The sequence below is a fragment of the Misgurnus anguillicaudatus genome, unplaced genomic scaffold (genome assembly GCF_027580225.2).
Source record: "Misgurnus anguillicaudatus unplaced genomic scaffold, ASM2758022v2 HiC_scaffold_28, whole genome shotgun sequence".
In the NCBI taxonomy this organism is placed as follows: Eukaryota; Metazoa; Chordata; class Actinopteri; order Cypriniformes; family Cobitidae; genus Misgurnus; species Misgurnus anguillicaudatus.
The window spans coordinates 2,678,052-2,698,426 of record NW_027395278.1 but is presented as its reverse complement, the minus strand read 5'-3'; the positions used below and the strand labels follow the sequence as shown (position 1 = coordinate 2,698,426).

The window sequence follows — 20,375 nt, the reverse complement described above, 5'->3', positions numbered from 1 at the left end:
ACTCACCACCATGTCATCCAAAATATTGATGTCTTTCTTTGTTCAGTCCAGAAGAAATTATGTTTTTTGAAGAAAACATTGCAGAATTTTTCTAATTTTAATGGACTTTAATAGAACCCAACATTTAATACTTAACTCAACACGTAACGTTTTTTTTCAACGGAGTTTCAAAGGACTATAAACAATCCCAAACGAGGCATAAGGGTCTTATCTAGCGAAACGATTGTCATTTTTGACAAGAAAAATAAAAAATATATACTTTTAAACCACAATTTTCGTCAAGGTCCGGTCCAGCGCGACCTAACGTAAATGCGTAGTGACGTAGGGAGGTCACGTGTTACATATATAAAACGCACATTTGCGGACCATTTTAAACAATAAACTGCCACAAAGATATTAATTAGTATCAGTTGACATACAACAACGTAGGAACGGTCCTCTTTCTCAACACATGTAAACACTGGGGCGGAGTTTCGCGTTCGTCCTCTGTGACCTCTTGACGTGATGACGTATTGCGGTGACGTAGTGGGGTCAGCTGGCGCATCACGACCGGATCTACACGACGAGAAGTTGTGCTTTAAAAGTGTATATTTGTTATTTTTATTGTCAAAAATGACAAGCGTTTTGCTAGATAAGACCCTTATGCCTCGTTTGGGATTGTTTATAGTCCTTTGAAACTCCGTTGAAAAAAACTGTTAAGTATTGAATTAAGTATTAAATGTTGGGTTCTATTAAAGTCCATTAAAATTAGAAAAATTCTGCAATGTTTTCTTCAAAAAACATAATTTCTTCTCGACTGAACAAAGAAAGACATCAACATTTTGGATGACATGGTGGTGAGTAAATTATCTGGATTTTTCTTTTAAGAAAATGGACTAATCCTTTAACTTACGCATGTGGTTGCGGCTCCTAAACGGGGTATTTTAAAGTTGGGACCGCTCCATCAGTTGTAAACAAGTGGCAAATCCGGCATCAAACTGAGCATTGTTTGTAAAGCAGTCCTCTCCGAAATGCAGCCAGCGAACAAACATAAACCCATTTCGCAATTACGTTGCGCCATCCGTTGCGCCGAAAAACTAACTGCATCCACTGTTGTCTTAAGACAGGGAAAGCTAAATAAGGTTTTCTTCTACTTACATCGAAAAGACCTTCTTTTGTCCAACAATGTTGATAAAACAAAGTTGTCACATGCTGTGCAGTGATACCGGTGACTTCTAGTCGACGAAGCAATGCTAATGCGCATTCTCGATCTCGCTTGCCATGCAGGGCAGTCGTGCTTTTCCGGGGGTAAAGGCCCATAAAAGGAATATAGGGTGTCAATCAGTCGTAACGGATCCCCTGTTAAAAAAACTTTTCGAAACTTTTTGGAAAAAGGAGGCGTGAATTTGGCCCAGAAATACTCTGTCACAAGCTCAACTGCTTTTTTGACACTTTGTTCGCGGACCAGCGCGACCTCATGTAATACATCATCACGTCAAGAGATCACGGATGATGAATGTGAAACTACGCCCCAGTGTTTACAAGTGTGAAGAGAGAGGACCATTCCGACGTTGTTGCATGATACTAATTAATGTCTTTGTATCAGTTTATTGTTTAAAATGGTCTGCAAATGTGCGTTTCATATATGAAGAGTTTCGTTGCAAAACTAGATAAATCCATTTTTTTACATTTTTGTCAAAACATGTTTATTATTATGTTTTCATGTTATTATTTTGTTTTATGGTGCTACTTAGCTGTATTTTTTAAGTTATGAAGGTTTAAATCAAAACAAACCAACTGCAGTTGCATTGAAATGAATTGGAATGCAGAACTAAAAAACGCGATTTCTGAACAATTAACAAAACGGTGGTTATCTCGTTTTGCAACGAAACTCTTCATATGTAACACGTGACCTTTCGAAGTCATTACGCAATTACGTGAGGTTGTGCTGGCGCGTCACAGGACCGGAGGAAGACGAGAAGTTGTGTTTATTTGTGCATTTTTTTATTTTTCTTGCCAAAAATGACAATTGTTTTGCTAGATAAGACCCTTATGCCTTGTTGAGATCAGTCCTTTGAAACTGCATTAAAACTAATAAATATTGGGGTCCATTTAAATAAGAAAGTTCCAGGAATGTTTTCCTCAAAAAACATAATTACTTCTCGACTGAACAAAGAAAGACATTAACATTTTGGATGAAAGGTGGTGAGTAAATTATCTGGATTTTTTTAAAGAAAATTGACTAATCCTTTAAGCATGAAGGTTACAACTTTTAAACTGTGTTAATAAGTCAGAATGAATGAAATATAATTACCCCCCCCCCAAAACACAATAAATAAATAAACAAAACTTTTTTTTAAGATGTTAAGACATAAGAACAGAACTTTTATGCTCAGAACTTTTATTTGAAGTAAATCATTTCATATTGTATTAGAATTTATAAAAATGCATGAATCGGCACTCATGAGAGACCTCAAAGCAAAAACAAACCTGCAAAAATCCAATCTGATTGTACTGAGTACTTCATTGAGTAAAATCTTAGTTAACCAGACAAAACACAAGCCAAAATGCATTAAAGTCTGTGTAATTTCAGAGAATTGTTTCTGAACACATTATAAATGTTGGATATGTATTGCTGAAAGACGTTACAAAGACTGTGAACTGTGAAGTAATAAATTGTGGAGTTACACTGTTAGGTTATTTTGAATGTAGAAGTGCGGCAAGCACGCTCAAATAGAGAGCGTTGCGGTTGCAACGCGCACGCATTGGCGACCAGATGGGGCAACGTGACAAAGTTGTAAAACCTTCAAATGCAAATGAGCATTTGCAAATGAGTGACTTTCGGGAGCGACTACCAATAAGACTGAAGCGTGACGTTAACGTCATCCATCTTTCATCAGCAACTGCAGTGGATGGATACTTATTTGTATATGTTTTTTACTATAACAACAGGAATTAGGAACTCCTCCTTACGCCTCAAAGTCGCTGGTAGTGTACATGCAGCATATCCTAAAACTGAGTCACTTGAGGGAAGGTTCAAGCCCTGAGAAAGCCGTTATTTGCCATCCACCTTCCGTCACCAACTAACAGTGAACAACCTGTTTGACGAGAAAGGGTTAAATGCAGAAAAGCTCCACCCATTTTCCTAACAACATAGGATTTCATAGCAACACCCAAATAAAAACGGGCATGACCCTTAAAAACCAATTTTATTTATATGCGCAAATGACTATTTGCAAAAGCACTAGAGAAAGGCTGACTCAGTTCCTCCCTGCTAAATTCTTACCATTGAAAGAAAAGTTGTGAATGAGCGTAAGGTTAATGCACTTGGCAAAAGGGATTTCATTAGGAAAGAGACGGATGAAGACTGAGGCAGGCGGGTGTGCATGCTAGACATGTGACTCATGTGCTGACGCTAATGACAGAGAGTTCGGGTTGGCTGCCGGAGAACAGAATGAAGCACATCCTTTACGTCGACAGTCTTTTCTGGGTTACCTGATGTGTGTCGCGGGTAAGGACTCAAGCTGTCTGGAGAGGAAGAGCTCTCGGTGTCGCAGCTGGTGCTTCTGTTTCTCGGGGAGATCCACCATTTCGGGATTCTCCATCTCCTCTTCCATTTCTCCTGAAAGTCAAAGTAAAACAGCAAGATCAGTGCCACAGTTAATCTTTAAAACATTTATCCCAAGTCATTTTGAAGAAATAGTTCACCCAAAAATGAAAATTCTGTCATCATTTACTCAAGCTCTTCCAAACCTATAAAAATGTATTTGTTCTGCCGAACACAAAGGAAGAGATTTGTAAGCAAGCAGGAAGCAGAAGCACCACTGACTTCCATAGTAGAAAAAAATACTAAAAATTTGTTTTTCCTTTGAACGAAGATATTTCTACAGGTTTGGAACAACTTGAGAGTGAGTAAATCATAACAAAATTTTCATTTCTATACCTTTTCCAGAATTTTACAGTCTGAAATGAATGAAAATGGATCAAGTTCGCACAGTCTACAATTAATTATAAAGGACTATTTAGAATTGTAAAGCGTGTACCTGGCTTAATGGAAACAAGAAACTCTGATCTTCTGTACAAAGAAGTTATATTACTTTATTTCCTTAAACACATTTTATGAATAGGACTGTCACGATTGTGAAATCTGACTGAAGGTTAATTGCCTATTAAATTGTGGCGATTAATTGCCTGTTTGGGGCTTTGACGATTTTGATTATTAAAACCTGTCTGTTTTATTGCCTTGACATTTATTACTCTTTTTCTGTTCATGAAATAATTTTCACACATTGTTGTGATAATTTAAATAATATATTTTGCAATGTTTACCTGGCAGTAAATATCAATACATAACACATGTTTAAAAGTAATTATTTAATAAATACATCTTTAAAAAACTGAAAATTCTTCATAAGAAATAAACACCATAAAGTGACTGAAAAATAACTGAAAATAAAAATGCAATCAAAATAAACTGACTATACCAGAACAGACCTTAAATAGTAGCCAATCATACTAAGGTCATATTAGTACTGGACCCACATCTGTAGTGGCTGCAAAAAAAATCAATTCCTTACAGATCCTTAAAAATAGCATACTCATTTTCCCTAAATTTGGAATTGCTGTTTTGAAAATGTATGTTTTCCAAAAAGTTTTGCAGCATTCGCTTTGCAATTTATCACTTTACACTGTCAGTTAAGAAGCGCCATCTGATAATAGGGCTGCACGATTAATCGTTTTTAAACCGAAATCGCGATGTGAATGGATGCGATTTTCGAATCGCAAGAAATGCGATTATTTCGATTCAAAACTATTAAATATAACAATCATCCAGTACGCAGTTTTTGACAGTTCGCTTCATGCGCATTTTACGTTTGATGCAGTTTAGACCAATAGAGTGCATGAACACTGAGGTGCTGACTACAACGTCATCACACCATTTGGAAAACATGAGCGCGAGCAGCAGTTCAACTCCTCAACAAAGTGTACGGCCATATGATTTCCGCGATGCGGAAAACACGGACAGAATCGCGAAATGCATACAAATGGAATTAACTGCACAACGCGGAATGTCATGAAGTTGGCAGATTTTGGATTCAGTCATTTTAAAAACGCATTATAACTCATTAACCGGCAAATGAAAGGACAGAAATGCGCGAAAACATTTCCCTTTAATGTTGGACTTAAAGAAAGGTGTATATACGTCCGTTTCTCGTCATGCACCGCAAACAATGACAAGCGCCTCATCAGACTATAAGCAGGTTTCATTAAAGCCCGGAACACAGCAGACGAAACAGGTACATTATACTTTCTTGCACGCGCACATCTGCTGCACCGCTTTGAATATTTACAGGCATGAGGGTTCATGAAGCGCGCACACAGAGAGCAGTCAGCACACGCGTGATCACTAAACTTAAGTTTTCTTTCTTGTCTAAGTGAACATAAACAGCTGGATGTTTATCAGTAGGCTATATTGAAGCAGAGCAGTTTGCTGTCTTGTGTCTTAAAGTGACAGTAACCTGGTGCTTTCTGTGTCAGAAATGTTTATTACACACCAAAAATTAAAATCACTCCTTACTCTTAACTGAACAAGCTTCTGCAGCTCCACATTTAAAATCCTACAGTGAGGACTGTGCAGTCTTTTATTTGTATTTTTTGCTTATGTTAAATCATAGATTCTAATAACTAATATATTTACATTTATTACAGATGCCTGAAAAGTAAAACAAGATGAGTATAGTCTTATGATTAAAAGAAAAACTAAACATTTGCTTGTCAGATGCATTGTTGTAGTGACAGCCAAAATACATTGGCCTATATGTTATTTTAAATAAAACTTTCAAAAAAAAAAATTTTAATTGTATTTTTTTTAATGTTCTTAGATTAAAAAAAAAGTTTGTCTGCAGAATAGCAAAGTCCTGCAGACAACTTGGTACAATGTTTAAGAGGTTTTAAATAAACAGTAGCACAGCATCTTTCTTTGGTGCTATTAAAACCACCACAACAAACCTGGATGTACCTCTTTTATTATATACTAATGAATCGCACTTTAAATCGCGAATCGCAATTTTGATCAGAAAAATCGCAATTAGATTTTTTCTCCGAATCGTGCAGCCCTATCTGATAATCTCATTTATACAGGCGCTGCAGCTCTGCCTTGTGTTTTTGAAGAGAAGTGCAATCATTGCGGTGATCTGCAATCATCACGATGAGGTCAAACTATCGCAAATTATTTAATCATTGTGACAGCCCTATTTATGAATATTGTTTGCTTTAAAGAGAATACTCACCCTCTAGTTTTTACAAATCTGTATACATTTCTTTGCTCAATTACACTTATCAGACCAGGAAATTGGGGCACCATTGACTTCTATAGTAGGAAATAAAAATACTATGGAAGTCAATGGTGCCCTAAAGCTGTTTGATTACACTAGGGATGTTAACCGATGACCGTTTGACCGATGGTTGACCGTATCAACGTTAACCGGTCAAAGTTGTCGGACTACATGCTACTACAGTTAGTCATCGAAATTAAGAAGCAATTTGTCCTCCTATTCGGCGCCGCGTTTGCGGGACTCATGTTCCGCGCTGTAGGGGATTTTAAAAAAGTGTGTGAGCTTGAGGCAGAGCGCAGAGAGATGCGACAGAGTTGCGAAATTGCAGGCGCGGCTCGAAATGTTATTTCAAACAGCGTAGCATATTTTAAATTAATAGGCCTATCGGTTAACCGCTTTCAACCGGCTAATGAGGCTCGGTGGCCGGTCAAGAAAATGTTTAGTTTTCGCCATCCCTAGATTACACTGCTCAAAATATCTTACTCTGTATTCAACAGAAAAAAAAATATACATGTTTGTAACAACTTGAGGGTGAGTAAATGAAGACAATCTTCATTTTGGGTGAACTGTCCCTTTAATTTTTCTTAAATCTTAACCCCACTGACAGGTCCTGACTATAGCACACACTAAACAAAACTGTTTATTTTTCATTTTTTATTCAATTAAAATTTATTACAATTACAATCCATGAGTAACATTCATCAATCTGAAAGCCAGATCCAGTATTTGGTATAATTTGTTGCACTGATTCAAACCAATGATTTACGGTCTCTAGGCTTTTCTGACCAATTCAGAAAAAAACAGCTCATCAGGACTAATCATTTTTTAATCATAGTTATATTGTGGCATACAGCCAGTGAAGACAGATGCCTTTTTTCTGCTCTGCCTTTTTCAATTCATTGTTTGGCTTAGTGTAACTACGATACTCGTTTTACAATTATCAAATTTGTAAACTTTGATAAAATATAATTTCACTAGCTGTGGCACTATGGATTCAGCAGGGCTGTGCTGAAAACATTATCATATAATTATGTTTATTACACGGCTCATTGGAATGCTTGATTCTGATTGGCCAGTCGTGACATTTGCAGGTTTGTTTTTCCCAGATAACAACTGCTTAAAACTAATAACACACGGTAACCCGGATGCTGCCAATCATTTTGACAATTACAGTTTAATATTATACAAATTAAATATATCTCTTAAATATGTCTCTTAATACGTCTTATTTTAACACCAAAAATAAATGGGGTTTCCTCTCGGAAGGTCTGCATTCGTTAAAAATGAGCTAATAAAATATTTCAAATAAAAAATGTAATGTTCCTTCCCTTACTTATGAAGTAAATAGCAGTGTTATAAGCAGGATAATGTCCAGGCAGCCAGTTGTTATCGTTAAATAAGCCCCTTCAGTGTAATACAGGACCCGATACGAAGCAGAAGATCTTGATCACACTGTTGTGGCTTATTTCTGCGATAACAACCTGCTGCCTATATCATCACTTACATTATATCTTCAATCAGTGACCCCAATCGCAAAATATTGACATTAAAAACAACAATGATTGAAAAACAGATCACAAAAACATAACTTATCCTTTAGCTGACATTTCCATTTAAAGCAACTTAAACTTAGTCCATTAAACAAGTACGATGCCCTGGAGGAAACGTTGAAAGTTGAATCTTAACCTTAAAGTTACCGGCCCAGCTCTTTAACCACTAGACTACACCACCCCAAATCTAATAAAGACCCCGAATCAAGAAATAACTCGATTTTCACAGTCCTGAACATTTCAAACGGAAGTCCAGATGAGACTATGGCAGCCTTTCATCGAAGCCATGTCTTTGCTTTTAACCGAGCTCATCAAACACACAAATGTGAAAATTACTGTGAAAACGCAGACGATGCAAAGGCGGTTTCCTAATTCAGTTTAAACCAACACATTATCACCTCTCTCTTCAAGAGAACATCATAGAGGTACGGAGGCAAGAAATAGCTCTTTTACCAAACCTACACATGTGGTGTATGGATATAGAGTGGAGCGCAGAATGATAAGTGAGAGAGTCATAAGGGAGGGAGGAAAACCACCGAGCGTACTCCAATTCATTTAGAGTTTCATTAAGGAAGGAGAATGAGAGACATATGCAGAAACCTGAGGAGAGAGAAAGAGAGAGAGAAAGAGTGTGCGTGTGTGTGTGTGTGTGTGTGTGTGTGTGTGTGCATGTGACAGAGAGAAAGAGCGAGAGAGAGAGAATCCAGAAAGCAGAACAAAAGGAATCAAGGGATTTTAAGAGGCAAAAAGATGTTTGTGTGAAATCAATATGTATTCCCATCTCTTCCTTACCCACTCTGGCATTCAGCACACACATATCCCACTGCTCTCTGCCTGTCGTACACTCAATCTGGTTTTGTCTTTCTTTGATATGTTTATACAAATCTGAAAGTAGACCACACACGGAGGTCTACGATACCTGGAGAGAGCTATCTCTTAAAACAACCAGTTTATCTCAACAGCAGATGCTCGACCAACATGCATTTGAAATCTATACATACATACTAGTGGTCGAACGATATGTTTTTTTTATTGCCGATACCAATACCAGCTGTATAGCCGCTATGAGGCTGATATAACACAAATGCTACTACCATAAATAAGAGACAAACAGAACATTTGTGAAACTTAAAAAAACATGTGTTATTCATAACATTTATAAATTAAGAGTTTGGTTACAAAACGCTTTAAATACATTAGACTAAAGACTAATTTCAGTAAAAGTGTGATTTCTATACCAAGAAAGTGACAAGATGAAAACTATTTTCTGTTACAAACTTTCACAAAGCACATTTAGGTTATAATAACATTAACATTGATTTCCAAAGATGTATTATTAAAACGGATTTTTTTTCCGCAAAATGCAATAAATCTATTGAATCAATATATAAATGTGCATTCATCTTTGCCATGTTATATTTATTTAGTTGACTAGTGGTATACACTGATTAAAAAAATAAACATTAATGGCATTAATCAAAACACTTTGTCGTATTAAGAACACTGTCATTGCTGCTGTCATTCTTGGGACGCCGTAGCTGTAAAATGTTTTGGTCCAGCTTGATTTTCGCTGACTTTGAGTAAAATAATGAAAAGATTTTCATAAGATCCCCTGGGGTCAATGTGTTAGCATGACAGAAGCTTGATGTGAGAACAAGCAACAGTCTGCATTTTTCCTTCGCCCGAGTGCCTCTCACGTAAATTATTAGATTTTGAGGGCTTACGTTTCTTCCCCTCCACAGGTTTATCAATGCCATCAAAAAGTATTAGTTTTTGTTTGTTTGTTGATCACAAAGTACAAAGTAGATGAGGAAAACTAGGATTTCTTGTGTATTCAATGCGCTGCCATTATTGTTTACAATGCGTGGAATGGTGCGCTGTGATTTGTTTAGGGGATTTATTGTATTAAATAATCTGACTGGCGTTTGTCGCGGTTTGGAGAAAAGGGAGAAGATGACAGAATAACACAGCGGATATCAGATTTTACGTAAAATTAAGAATTTACTTTTTAATACTGACCTGAGACAATCATGATTTTGGTGGTAACTAATAAAAAAGGTGTTTATTGGTCATTTTACTGTCTGTCAGACTTTGATTTTACATCGAGTGACACTCAGTGACAGTGCCCTTTTTATTAAAACATCAAATTTAAGTAATAAAGAAATTTACTGGCTGATTGAAAAGATTTATCAGCCTCTGCAATATATTGTCCAATCACTAATATTTACACACATATTGATGACTTCTTCTAAGTAGCATTTTTTTTAATCAGGCTCTTAATGGGTTCTGCCCAGGGCTTGACATTAAAACCCACCAAATGCGGGTAGATTTCAGCTGTGGCGGGTAAGACCAATCCCACTAGCCACTTTTGGCAGGTTGAATATATTTTTATTGTAGTTTTCTTAAAAGTTATGTGAAATTATAAACTACAACTGGGAAACTACAACTCCCATGAGCACTCCCGGCACCCAGCGAAACGTACTGAGACCGTTTGTTGAGACGCGCGCGCGATCAGCGAAGGCTCGCATTGCGGACCAAAGTGTCAACTTTTTACCAGAAAGAGTGAGCGAGAGCTGATGGTTCTGCGAATGCACGGGACGCAGTCTGAGCGCATACACGTACACTTCGGGAAAGATAAAACAATTGCATGGAAGTGACTGAAGAGATTTAAAGTGCGTGCACAATCTCTGGGCAACAGCGGAGAAAAATTCATAGCGCATACGTGAATGCACACATCCCAGATTTGTCCGAAATCAAAAGGAAACCCACAAGTGGAGAGGTTCATGCATCATTTTAATGAAGGCTACTTTGTGCAACAATAATGCCCTCTCGACATTTGCCATTAAGTCTTAAATAACTTTTAACAGAAACCACGATCAAGCATATAAAATTTACTGCTGTTGATAAATATTTAAAGTGTTTGTCTAGGGTCTTTGTGATTATCTTTTCAGTTAACCTTCTACACCCCTGCTCCACTTTTAATATATTCATTAGAACTTCATCTATTGATGCCTTACTAGCAAGTTTTTCATGCACCTAAATGGGTGATTCTCACGAAACCATTGAAACACCACGGCACTAATGATTTTAGCTTTAAAATGTGTAATATAGTAACATTAAAAAGCATCAGAATTAACACAATACTGTGTTCTACCTTGCACAATGTGTGATTTCAACATAAGAATTTAAAATTGTAAATTTTATCTCATTTTATGCTGAAATTCTCATTACCGCAATGTGTCCGGCTGTGTTTGAACATGCGTTATGTTGTAATTTAATCAAATTAACACAAAAATATTAAGAAAAAAAAATAAATGGATGTTTTGCTAGACTACTTTAGATGACAGAAAAAATATTTACTGAATATTCATGTATAATAATAATGAAGAAAAATTTGGAAAATGATGTGTCCATGCCTGATGTTCTCATCCTCCGCAACACTTTTTGAGAACAGTTTAAGCACACATACAGAATTTTAATAAAGTTTGATTTTGAGTGACCAAGCACATGGACCAGTTACTTCAAGATGGCTACCAGGTAAGATCATTTTTTTACAGTTAATTTGAAATATTGTCTTGTCAGAATGCTTACACGACATTTTGATTATCATTACCGCAACAGATGCTTATTAAATGTTAATTTAATTAATAGAAGCATAATACTTTGATTTTAAATGCATGTGCAGAATCAAATTATGTTCTTTCAGGTTTGTCATGTCATTTTGAAAATATGTCAGTGTTGATGTTTTCTGACTGTTGCGGTAATGAGATTTTTTAGGACAAATTTTTTAAATTATGTTACAAAAAGTGTTAAATGATAAGTAAAAGTTTTTAAATTAATGTTCCCATTTACTCCAGACTTTGTTTTTCAATGTCTGGTGGGAAAAAAAGTAAATTTAAGCAATTTTTACATTTTCATGCTTGACATTTTTTAAACCAAGTTTTCGTGAGAATCACCCAAATATACGATATGATCTATACTGATATACCTGGTATATACCAGCTAATAAATGTAGTCTTAATTTGGGTGGTCAGTCTGCATTTGAAAGTCAATCTGCATCTAATCTAGAGTCATGTTAGGATGCTAAAGTCAAGTTTAATCAAATAAAATGTATTTTACCAGCAACATTATTGTGGCCAGTGAAAATGCTGAGTGGCTAGTAACTTTGGAAAACAACTAGCCACTTTGGCTGGTGAGCAAAAAAGTTAATATCAAGCCCTGGTTCTGCCTAAAAACTGGTATTTCTGAATAGCCTAAGGGCAGGATTAAGCGGATTTGACATGAAAGTATTTGATGAATGTTTAATACTTTGATATTGACCGAATGCCCTCGACACGTACTTTGTCAGTTTTGACACAGGTGGCATCTGAACTCTTAATATCAAAAATATTTCCTAATTTCTTAATAACAAACCTTAAAATGTCACCATTGACCAATCAGAATCAACCATTAAAGAGTGCAGTATAATAATAAAACAGATCTATCTATCTTTCAGAGAAAAGCTTATTTTTCCCCCTTAACACCAAACCTGAGATGTGAAAGCTGGCAGTCACTATAAGCAGTACACATCAGTATCTGTTCAATTAAAGCTTTGTATGGAGTACAGAAAATCCCCGCTGAGATACACAGAGAATGAAGACCGGGGGTGTTTATGCACAAAGAGGAACAGCCAGACATGTACACGAGAACCAATAAGAATAGAGAAGCTAAACTGTGTAAACTTCAGTTTTCAGTGTTATGAGAGAGAAAGACCGAGAGACTCTGTGCACTGCCTATACCTCTACAAATTACCTCTCCTTCTCACCTGTCTTAACCAATTATCAATTATTGATGAATGAATCACCTTACCAGGTGGAGGGGCAGAGAGGTAAGAGAGGTTTGAAGAGAGGTTAGGAATCCACAATCTCCTCCTATTCAGAAATACTAGCTCATTTTTTTCGACTGTAATCCAGTGGTGCATCCCTTCATGCCACCCCAAAGAAAATGTGTGAGAGAATTCTTAAAATTCGAATTAAACAAAACGTATTAAGTGAAACAATGTAGCGTGTTGTTAGTAGCCTTATTTTTTCTGAGGTTTAGTTTGAGAACCACTACCAATGATTATGACATTTAGTTAGTTGCATTCAGAACAGTGTCCTAAAACACTGACAGCATTTCCTACAGCACTTCTGAATACAGAACAAGGATAAAAAAGCTTTGCCAAGATGTGATTATGAATTGATTGGATATAAAACAATTGGGCCATCTTTTTAGTTCCTTGTTCTTGTTGGTTGCACACAACAAGCAAACAAACAGAGCTGGTTCTTATTAATGCAAAAAGACTTACAAATTAGTCTCAAACTTATTCAAACTCACTCACTGAATCACATATCATTACTTTTGGCATGTCCAGCCAGAAATGATCCAAGAAGCATTACCATGTTTTGCTGTACTTGAGGCTTGTGAGAGTCAAATCAAAGTGAAATTACTGCCTGGTTGTTCTTATAATGTATTTCAGAGAGAAACAGGATATTCAACAAAGGGAAAAATAAAATCCAGCTCTGTTCTCTATTTATCCATTTAGAAACTGTTTAGAACCTCAAAAAATGGTTTAAGCAGAAAAGCTGAAACGGTAAACAAATTTGTGATGTCATCCAAAAGCGAAAGTCATTTTAGAATTGGAGCAAGATATTTACATTAAAACACCAAAAATTTTAATAGTGTGGACTAATAAATTGTGCATGGTAGAGCCATAATGTGCGTTAAGTAACCTATGAAGCTGAATGGTTATGTGGTATCTAAATCAAAACCAGTATCACAATATTTATAATGATTCCCTTTCCTTAAAGATGTAGAGGAGAGTGATCTTTAAGGCTTTCTCTGACAAATAATTGGAGGCGCAAGATTCACAGATCACACAAATAAAATACATACAAAACCTCAGTAACCACGCTACAAAACTGCTGTGGCTAAAACTGGCTATATTTACATGCACAAATGTATATCAATCAAATGAATTGAACCTGATTGCAATTATGAAAGTACTATTTTACAGAAAAACAGTCAATAAATGGCCCCTAGCTGACACTGTAGTGGTGGTACCTTTCAAAAAGTACACCTTTGCACCAAAAATTTTCATATTAGTAGTACCTCAGTGGTACATATTGGTACCAAAGACTGCATGTTATCATGAAACCCTTCTGTTTCAGCTCTAGTCTACCTCAATATCGCTTTACAAAAATGCTACTTAAATGGGCATGGACGCTGGGAGAAGAACAACGAGAAGTGGGCGGGGCACATGATATAATAGGCTATCTAGTGTAACAAATATTAAAGTGATAGTTCGGCCAAAAACGATATTAAACCCATGATTTACTCACCCCCAAGCTGTCCGAGTTGCATATGTCCATCGTTTTTCAGACAAACACATTTTCGGATATTTTAGAAAATATTTTAGATCTTTCTGTTGATTAAATGTAATGTTACGGGGTCCAGCAATAGTCCACGACCTTCAAGTCCAAAAAAGTGCGTCCATCCTTCACAAATTAAATCCAAACGGCTCCAGGATGATAAACAAAGGTCTTCTGTGGGTAATCCGTGCAGTGTTGTTGTAGAAATATCCATATTTAAAATGTTATTAACGTTATAAACTACCTTCCGGTAGCGCCGCCATCTTAGACTCAGGAGAGAGTATTAGCGTAGTGTACGCACTTTTCTTAGTGACGTATGACAAATTCGGAGGGCGGGGGCACAGAGCAGCAGCAGAGAAACTCTGTACGCTGCGTAAGCTCTCATCCTGAATGCGCATCACTCCAAAATGGCGGCGCTACCGGAAGGTAGTTTATAACGTTAATAACATTTTAAATATGGATATTTCTACAACAACACCGCACGGATTACCCACAGAAGACCTTTGTTTATCATCCTGGAGCTGTTTGGATTTAATTTGTGAAGGATGGACGCACTTTTTTGGACTTGAAGGTCGTGGACTATTGCTGGACCCCGTAACATTACATTTAATGAACAGAAAGATCTAAAATATTTTCTAAAATATCCGAAAATGTGTTTGTCTGAAAAAACAATGGACATATGCAACTCAGACAGCTTGGGGGTGAGTAAATCATGGGTTTTTGGCCGAACTATCCCTTTAAGACTATTATATGAAGTCTTATATCCATATTAAGAATATTACTTAGAATAGCGGTATTACAGAAATAATTAAACTGAATGTAATTTTTCATTTAAACAAAGATCAAATAATACCTTGTTTGAAAAAAAGGAAAACTTGTATCCAAACTGTATCCTTGCCTAAGACGCAAACTGCCTTTATGAGCAAGGTCAAAGTCCCATGCCTCTCGAAGCTTTACAGAGAAAAATCATAGTTGATGGCAAACCAAACGCATGCAGACAACCCGAGCCAATTTGCCTACTTATACTATGCCCTTAAAGTACAGTTTTTGTTATGGAAAGGTATAGCCATTTGAGTGCATTGAAAGAGATACTAAATCTAATTTCAACTACTCTTTAGTAGACTACTAGTAGGGGTGAGTCTAGCCCAGACAGCACTGCAGGGACAACGTATTTACACTTTTACCACAGAAAGAAACACCTGCGACCCACGAATTCCTTTCTCAACTACTGCGTGTTCTTACAGTCTGTTGTGTTCGAGCCCACTCACATTTTACTTTACCATACAAAACCGTATCCGAGTGCGATTGCCTCGAGCCCCGGTCTCCCCCTCTGGCCTGCAATGGGCACGCAGACACACACACACACACACCATGTGCTATTATGAATAATTAAGCGAAACATCTTCTCATTGGATAAGAACACGCAGCCTAATGAATATTTATAAAATATGTACAACAGTACATTCCTACTTTTTTTAGGAAACTTGCAGTAAACTAAAATGTGACTGTTTTAATTTCAAGCAATGTGTGCTTTGATTTCAGTTGAAGTCAAAATGTTCAATAAATAACCTTCACACATAATACTTTCCCCTTCACTTAATTTTAAACTAAAATAACAACAAATGCCCTTTCAATAGAAAAATATATCCCACCTTTAGTATCTGAGCATATTTAAAATACAAACCTTGCCAGTGAACTATGAGGCAAAAAATAATAATAATCGCTCATTAATCGATAACCGATGTCAAATGTTAAATTAACCGAGGTTTTGATTTTAGGTCAAATCGTTCAGCCCTAGATGTGGGTGACTGCTCACGGACAATATAAAGCGTCCCTTCACGTTGAATGAGTGACTCCGGACAGGGCTGCCGCCACAGCAGCAAGCAGGCTCCTGATTGGTTAATGTGGCGCGAAATTCCACCAAAGTTCAAATTTTTCAACTCTGGCGTCAGCCGCAAATTCGCGTCAAACACAAAATGCACAAAAAGCACCATGAGGCGGAAACGAGGCCAAACGCCTCATTCACGCCGCGACACCTCCAGACGCGCGTCAACGCGTCTTCACATTGACTTAACATTGAAATCACTCGAGCTTCACGTCTCTACCACGGCTGGTGTAAACGCAGCATAACATTGTCTTTTACAATGTACAACACAACTATCCCTGTTAACATATCAGAAAATGTTGTTTAGTATTTCATGACCCTTTGAAGATACATAATAGTACCAAACCAAATGTATACATATCTCTACCTAAATGGTACGTATTCTACTCTTTCCCCCATTGACGAGTTAACTCGTCAATTAAAAGAAAACGCTTCCCTGCCATGAGTTTTTCCAGAAATCCATATTTCCGCTATTATCCGCCAAATTGGCGCTTTTACCCATCTTATAAAACCCAGAAGCAACCCTTTAGGTCAAACTGTAAGAACTCCGTGTATGTTTTGATAATCGGTCTGAATCTGATCTCCATCAAAAGTCCCTCACAGAAATGCAATTATCACTGCTTTTGCTCAAAATTAGGTAATTTTGAAAAACCTACCCATATTTAAGAGGTGATAAAAGAGTACAAATGTTTTTTGTTTGAAAGCAGAGGGTCTGTTCTTTCATTTGTTATATTGTATGTTTATATATTTAATAAAGAACATTTTCTGGAAGGCATTAAACTTTTGTGAAAATCATAAAAAAATTTGGCGCTGACTGGCAACTTGATTTAAAAAAAACGCTGGCAAGAATTGAGTTAAAAGGGTACTGCCCCCAGTGACAGTTTGGGACCGTTTTCTGATCATATTTTCCGACAGTGTTCCCTAAACGTTGCAATCCAATTAAAATGTTGGAAAGTGCACAGACAGGGTTTCCAGATCCATGTAACAAACCAGGCCAATGGCCATTTAAAATTAGCTCAAAACTTTCCCAATGACCATTCATGGTCCAAATAACCCAACAACAAATAAAAAATCCTTCCATCTTTAACCCACAGTAAAAAAAACATCCCGCCTGTAAAAGTTTAAAAGTAGCCCAATTCAGAACTCAGCCAAAAAGCCGCGGACTTGCCAACACTGCGCACATGGTGTATGGTCCAGTTCTCGCTTCATCACTGGATAATTGTACAAAGTTATAAAGTTGGTTTGGAGGAAGTTGTTCTTAAAAACTTTTTAGATCACAACTTTTTAATACACAATTTCCGAATTGGCGCAACACTATTTTATTGCTTTATGTAATGTTATTAAAGAATACATGAAACCTGCTGAATGTACAGTGCTTGCCCTCATTCACTTAAAGGATTAGTCCATTTTCTTAAAAGAAAAATCTAGATAATTTACTCACCACCATGTCATCCAAAATGTTGATGTCTTTCTTTGTTCAGTCGCGAAGAAATTATGTTTTTTGAGGAAAACATTGCAGGATTTTTCTCATTTTAATGGACTTTAATAGAGCCCAACATTTAATACTTAACTCAACACTTAACAGTTTTTTTCAACGGAGTTTCAAAGGACTATAAACAATCCCAAACGAGGCATAAGGGTCTTATCTAGCAAAACAATTGTCATTTTTGACAATAAAAATAACAAATATACATGTAGATCCGGTCGTGATGCGCCAGCTGACCCCACGCAATACGTCATGACGTCAAGAGGTCACAGAGGACGAACGCGAAACTCCGCCCCAGTGTCTACAAGTGTCTTGGAAGAGGACCGTTCCTACATTGTTGTATGTCAACTGATACTAATTAATGTCTTTGTGTCAGTTTATTGTTTACAATGGTCCGCAAATGTGCGTTTTATATATGGAACACGTGACCTCACTACGTCACTACGCATTTACGTTAGGCCGCGCTGGACCGGACCTATACGAAAACTTGTGGTTTAAAAGTACATATTTTTTATTTTTTTTGTCAAAAATGAGAATCGTTTCGCTAGATAAGACCCTTATGCCTCGTTTGGGATTGTTTATAGCCCTTTGAAACTCCGTTGAAAAAAGCTGTGAAGTGTTGAGTATTAAATGTTGGGCTCTATTAAAGTCCATTAAAATAAGAAAAATCCTGCAATGTTTTCCTCAAAAAACATAATTTCTTCTCGACTGAACAAAGAAAGACATCAACATTTTGGATGACATGGTTGTGAGTAAATTATCTGGATTTTTCTGTTAAGAAAATGGACTAATCCTTTAATAATGCGTGTTGCCGATGCTTTGCGATTACATGTTTTTTGATGAGTATTTTGACGTAAAAAAAGATTGGGGACATTGGTGACTTTGTTTCACGTTTTAAAGCTTAATTGATTGGATCACAATTCACAAATCGGTCCAAAACATGAAGGCTTTTCAGTCCAATTAAGCAATCAAACCAATTGCAAACTTTTCCGACTATTGACTTGAGCCACAAACACCCAGGTTTGTACTTCCCAAACGTTCAAAGACACTGTGTAACCTTCTCATCGATAAGGACACTGGAGTCGACACTGCGGTGAATTCAGCTCCCTTTTCCATTCGCTCTTGTATATTTAATCTTTCCAATTCAAGAACATTATAAAACACACAAACACATGCCGCTCTGACAGCCCTGACTCATAGCGTCTTAACTCAGCACAGAGGTTTGAGCAAAAAGCCCAAACAAGCGAAGCGGCCGGCATGTGAGGTGCTTCCAGGGAGTAGTTCACGGTAGAGCCAGGCCTCTCTCTCTCTCTCTCTCTCTCACTCACTCACTCACTCACCCTCGGCACACATGGCGCCTTGCTGCCTCATGCTCTCCAGTCCCGGCGAGGTGGAGCCAGCATCACAGAGAGCAAAATATTTCATCTGTGAGTCACAGCGCCCGCGCAGCGCTGATTCCTCAGACGCTGCAGAAGTGAAGTTTCCACGGATCGCTTTCCCTGCTCTGTTGGGTCCCATCAAGGGTCAGAGAGAACTAGAAACTATCTTTTCTAAAGAAAATGTGAGTCGTGCTTGTTCGTGGTGGTTCCTACTGCTAGGGTGGTTGATTACGCAGTAAAAAAAAACACCTCCTTATAATGTTTCCCAGATATGTCCAAGGTCTATCATTCAATGTCGATAGGATTTTTTTCACCCGTTTCTTCCTCCACCAGTAAAAAGTAATAGATTTAGTCATTCAGAAAACCCCACAATTTAAGGTGAGTTAGCACTTAGGGAAATTAGGTTTATTATGAAGGCACATCTGACCATCTCCAGCCTGCTGTGGTACATCGTCTTCTCATTCGGTGAGGATCTGTCTCTGCTTTGACTTCACACTGTGACTTCTTTTCCGTACGCTGCTTCACTTATTCTTTAAAGCCTCTCCCCTCATCCACAGGCAGAGACAGGATGTAGCCCACACCCATGCGGTGAACGACCATTCCTGCCATGCATTTTTTACATATTGCAAATGTCTGAAGGTCCACAGAGAGGCTGTTGGCATTGAGGAGAACTCTATAATACACACACACACACACACGGTTCCTCATAGCTTTTGTGTTGTCCACAAGCTTCACAACTTTGAATCAGACTTGTGTGTGATGTGTTAAAAACACATAAGCACGTCCAAGCACCATTCCTAAATACCCCAGAGATATCCCTGAGATACATCTCTACAGCAGCCATTTTGAAGTAACATTCTGCTCACAGCGGGAACACAGATTCTCATTTAAAACTGATTCACATCTATACTTTGTTCAAGAGAGCGTTTTAAGATCTGACAATCATCTGAACTATAATGGACTACACAAGCATGAACCTTTAATAAGATTTTAGGATTAGTTCATATATAAAATACATTCTTCTAACTGCTCTTTCCTTTGTGCCAGGTCTGACATTATTAATTATCATCTATGAGACACCAGAACCTAGCATGTTTGATATCACTGATGGCAAAAATGGGGCACCATGTCATATTCGAAATGTGAGTGGTCCTGCACGTGAACGTTTGAGGGGAAGTCTTTCAGTGAATAGCACTTTTTGTCTGTTCCTCCCACTAAGCCATTCCCATAGAATCAAAAGACTTAAAATAACATATAAACTGATATGATGATACATATTGTTTAATAAACAAAAAACTGCATCCTCAATCTGTAGCGCATGTGTATTATAGAAATAATTTACTAATAACTAGCCACCCAACTCCCACACATA

The 20,375-nt window shown here is 37.3% G+C and overlaps 1 protein-coding gene across 2 annotated transcripts in view; it reads right to left on the bottom strand.

The window, feature by feature from the left end:
• LOC129417201 (metastasis-associated protein MTA1) overlaps positions 1–20,375 on the bottom strand; it is a 69,814-nt gene that overhangs the window by 25,090 nt on the left and 24,349 nt on the right. For both annotated transcript variants that reach the window (XM_055171707.2, XM_055171708.2), the window contains one exon: positions 3,475–3,601. In XM_055171707.2, coding sequence (XP_055027682.1) covers positions 3,475–3,601 — 127 coding nt within the window. The remainder of the gene's footprint in view (positions 1–3,474; positions 3,602–20,375) is intronic.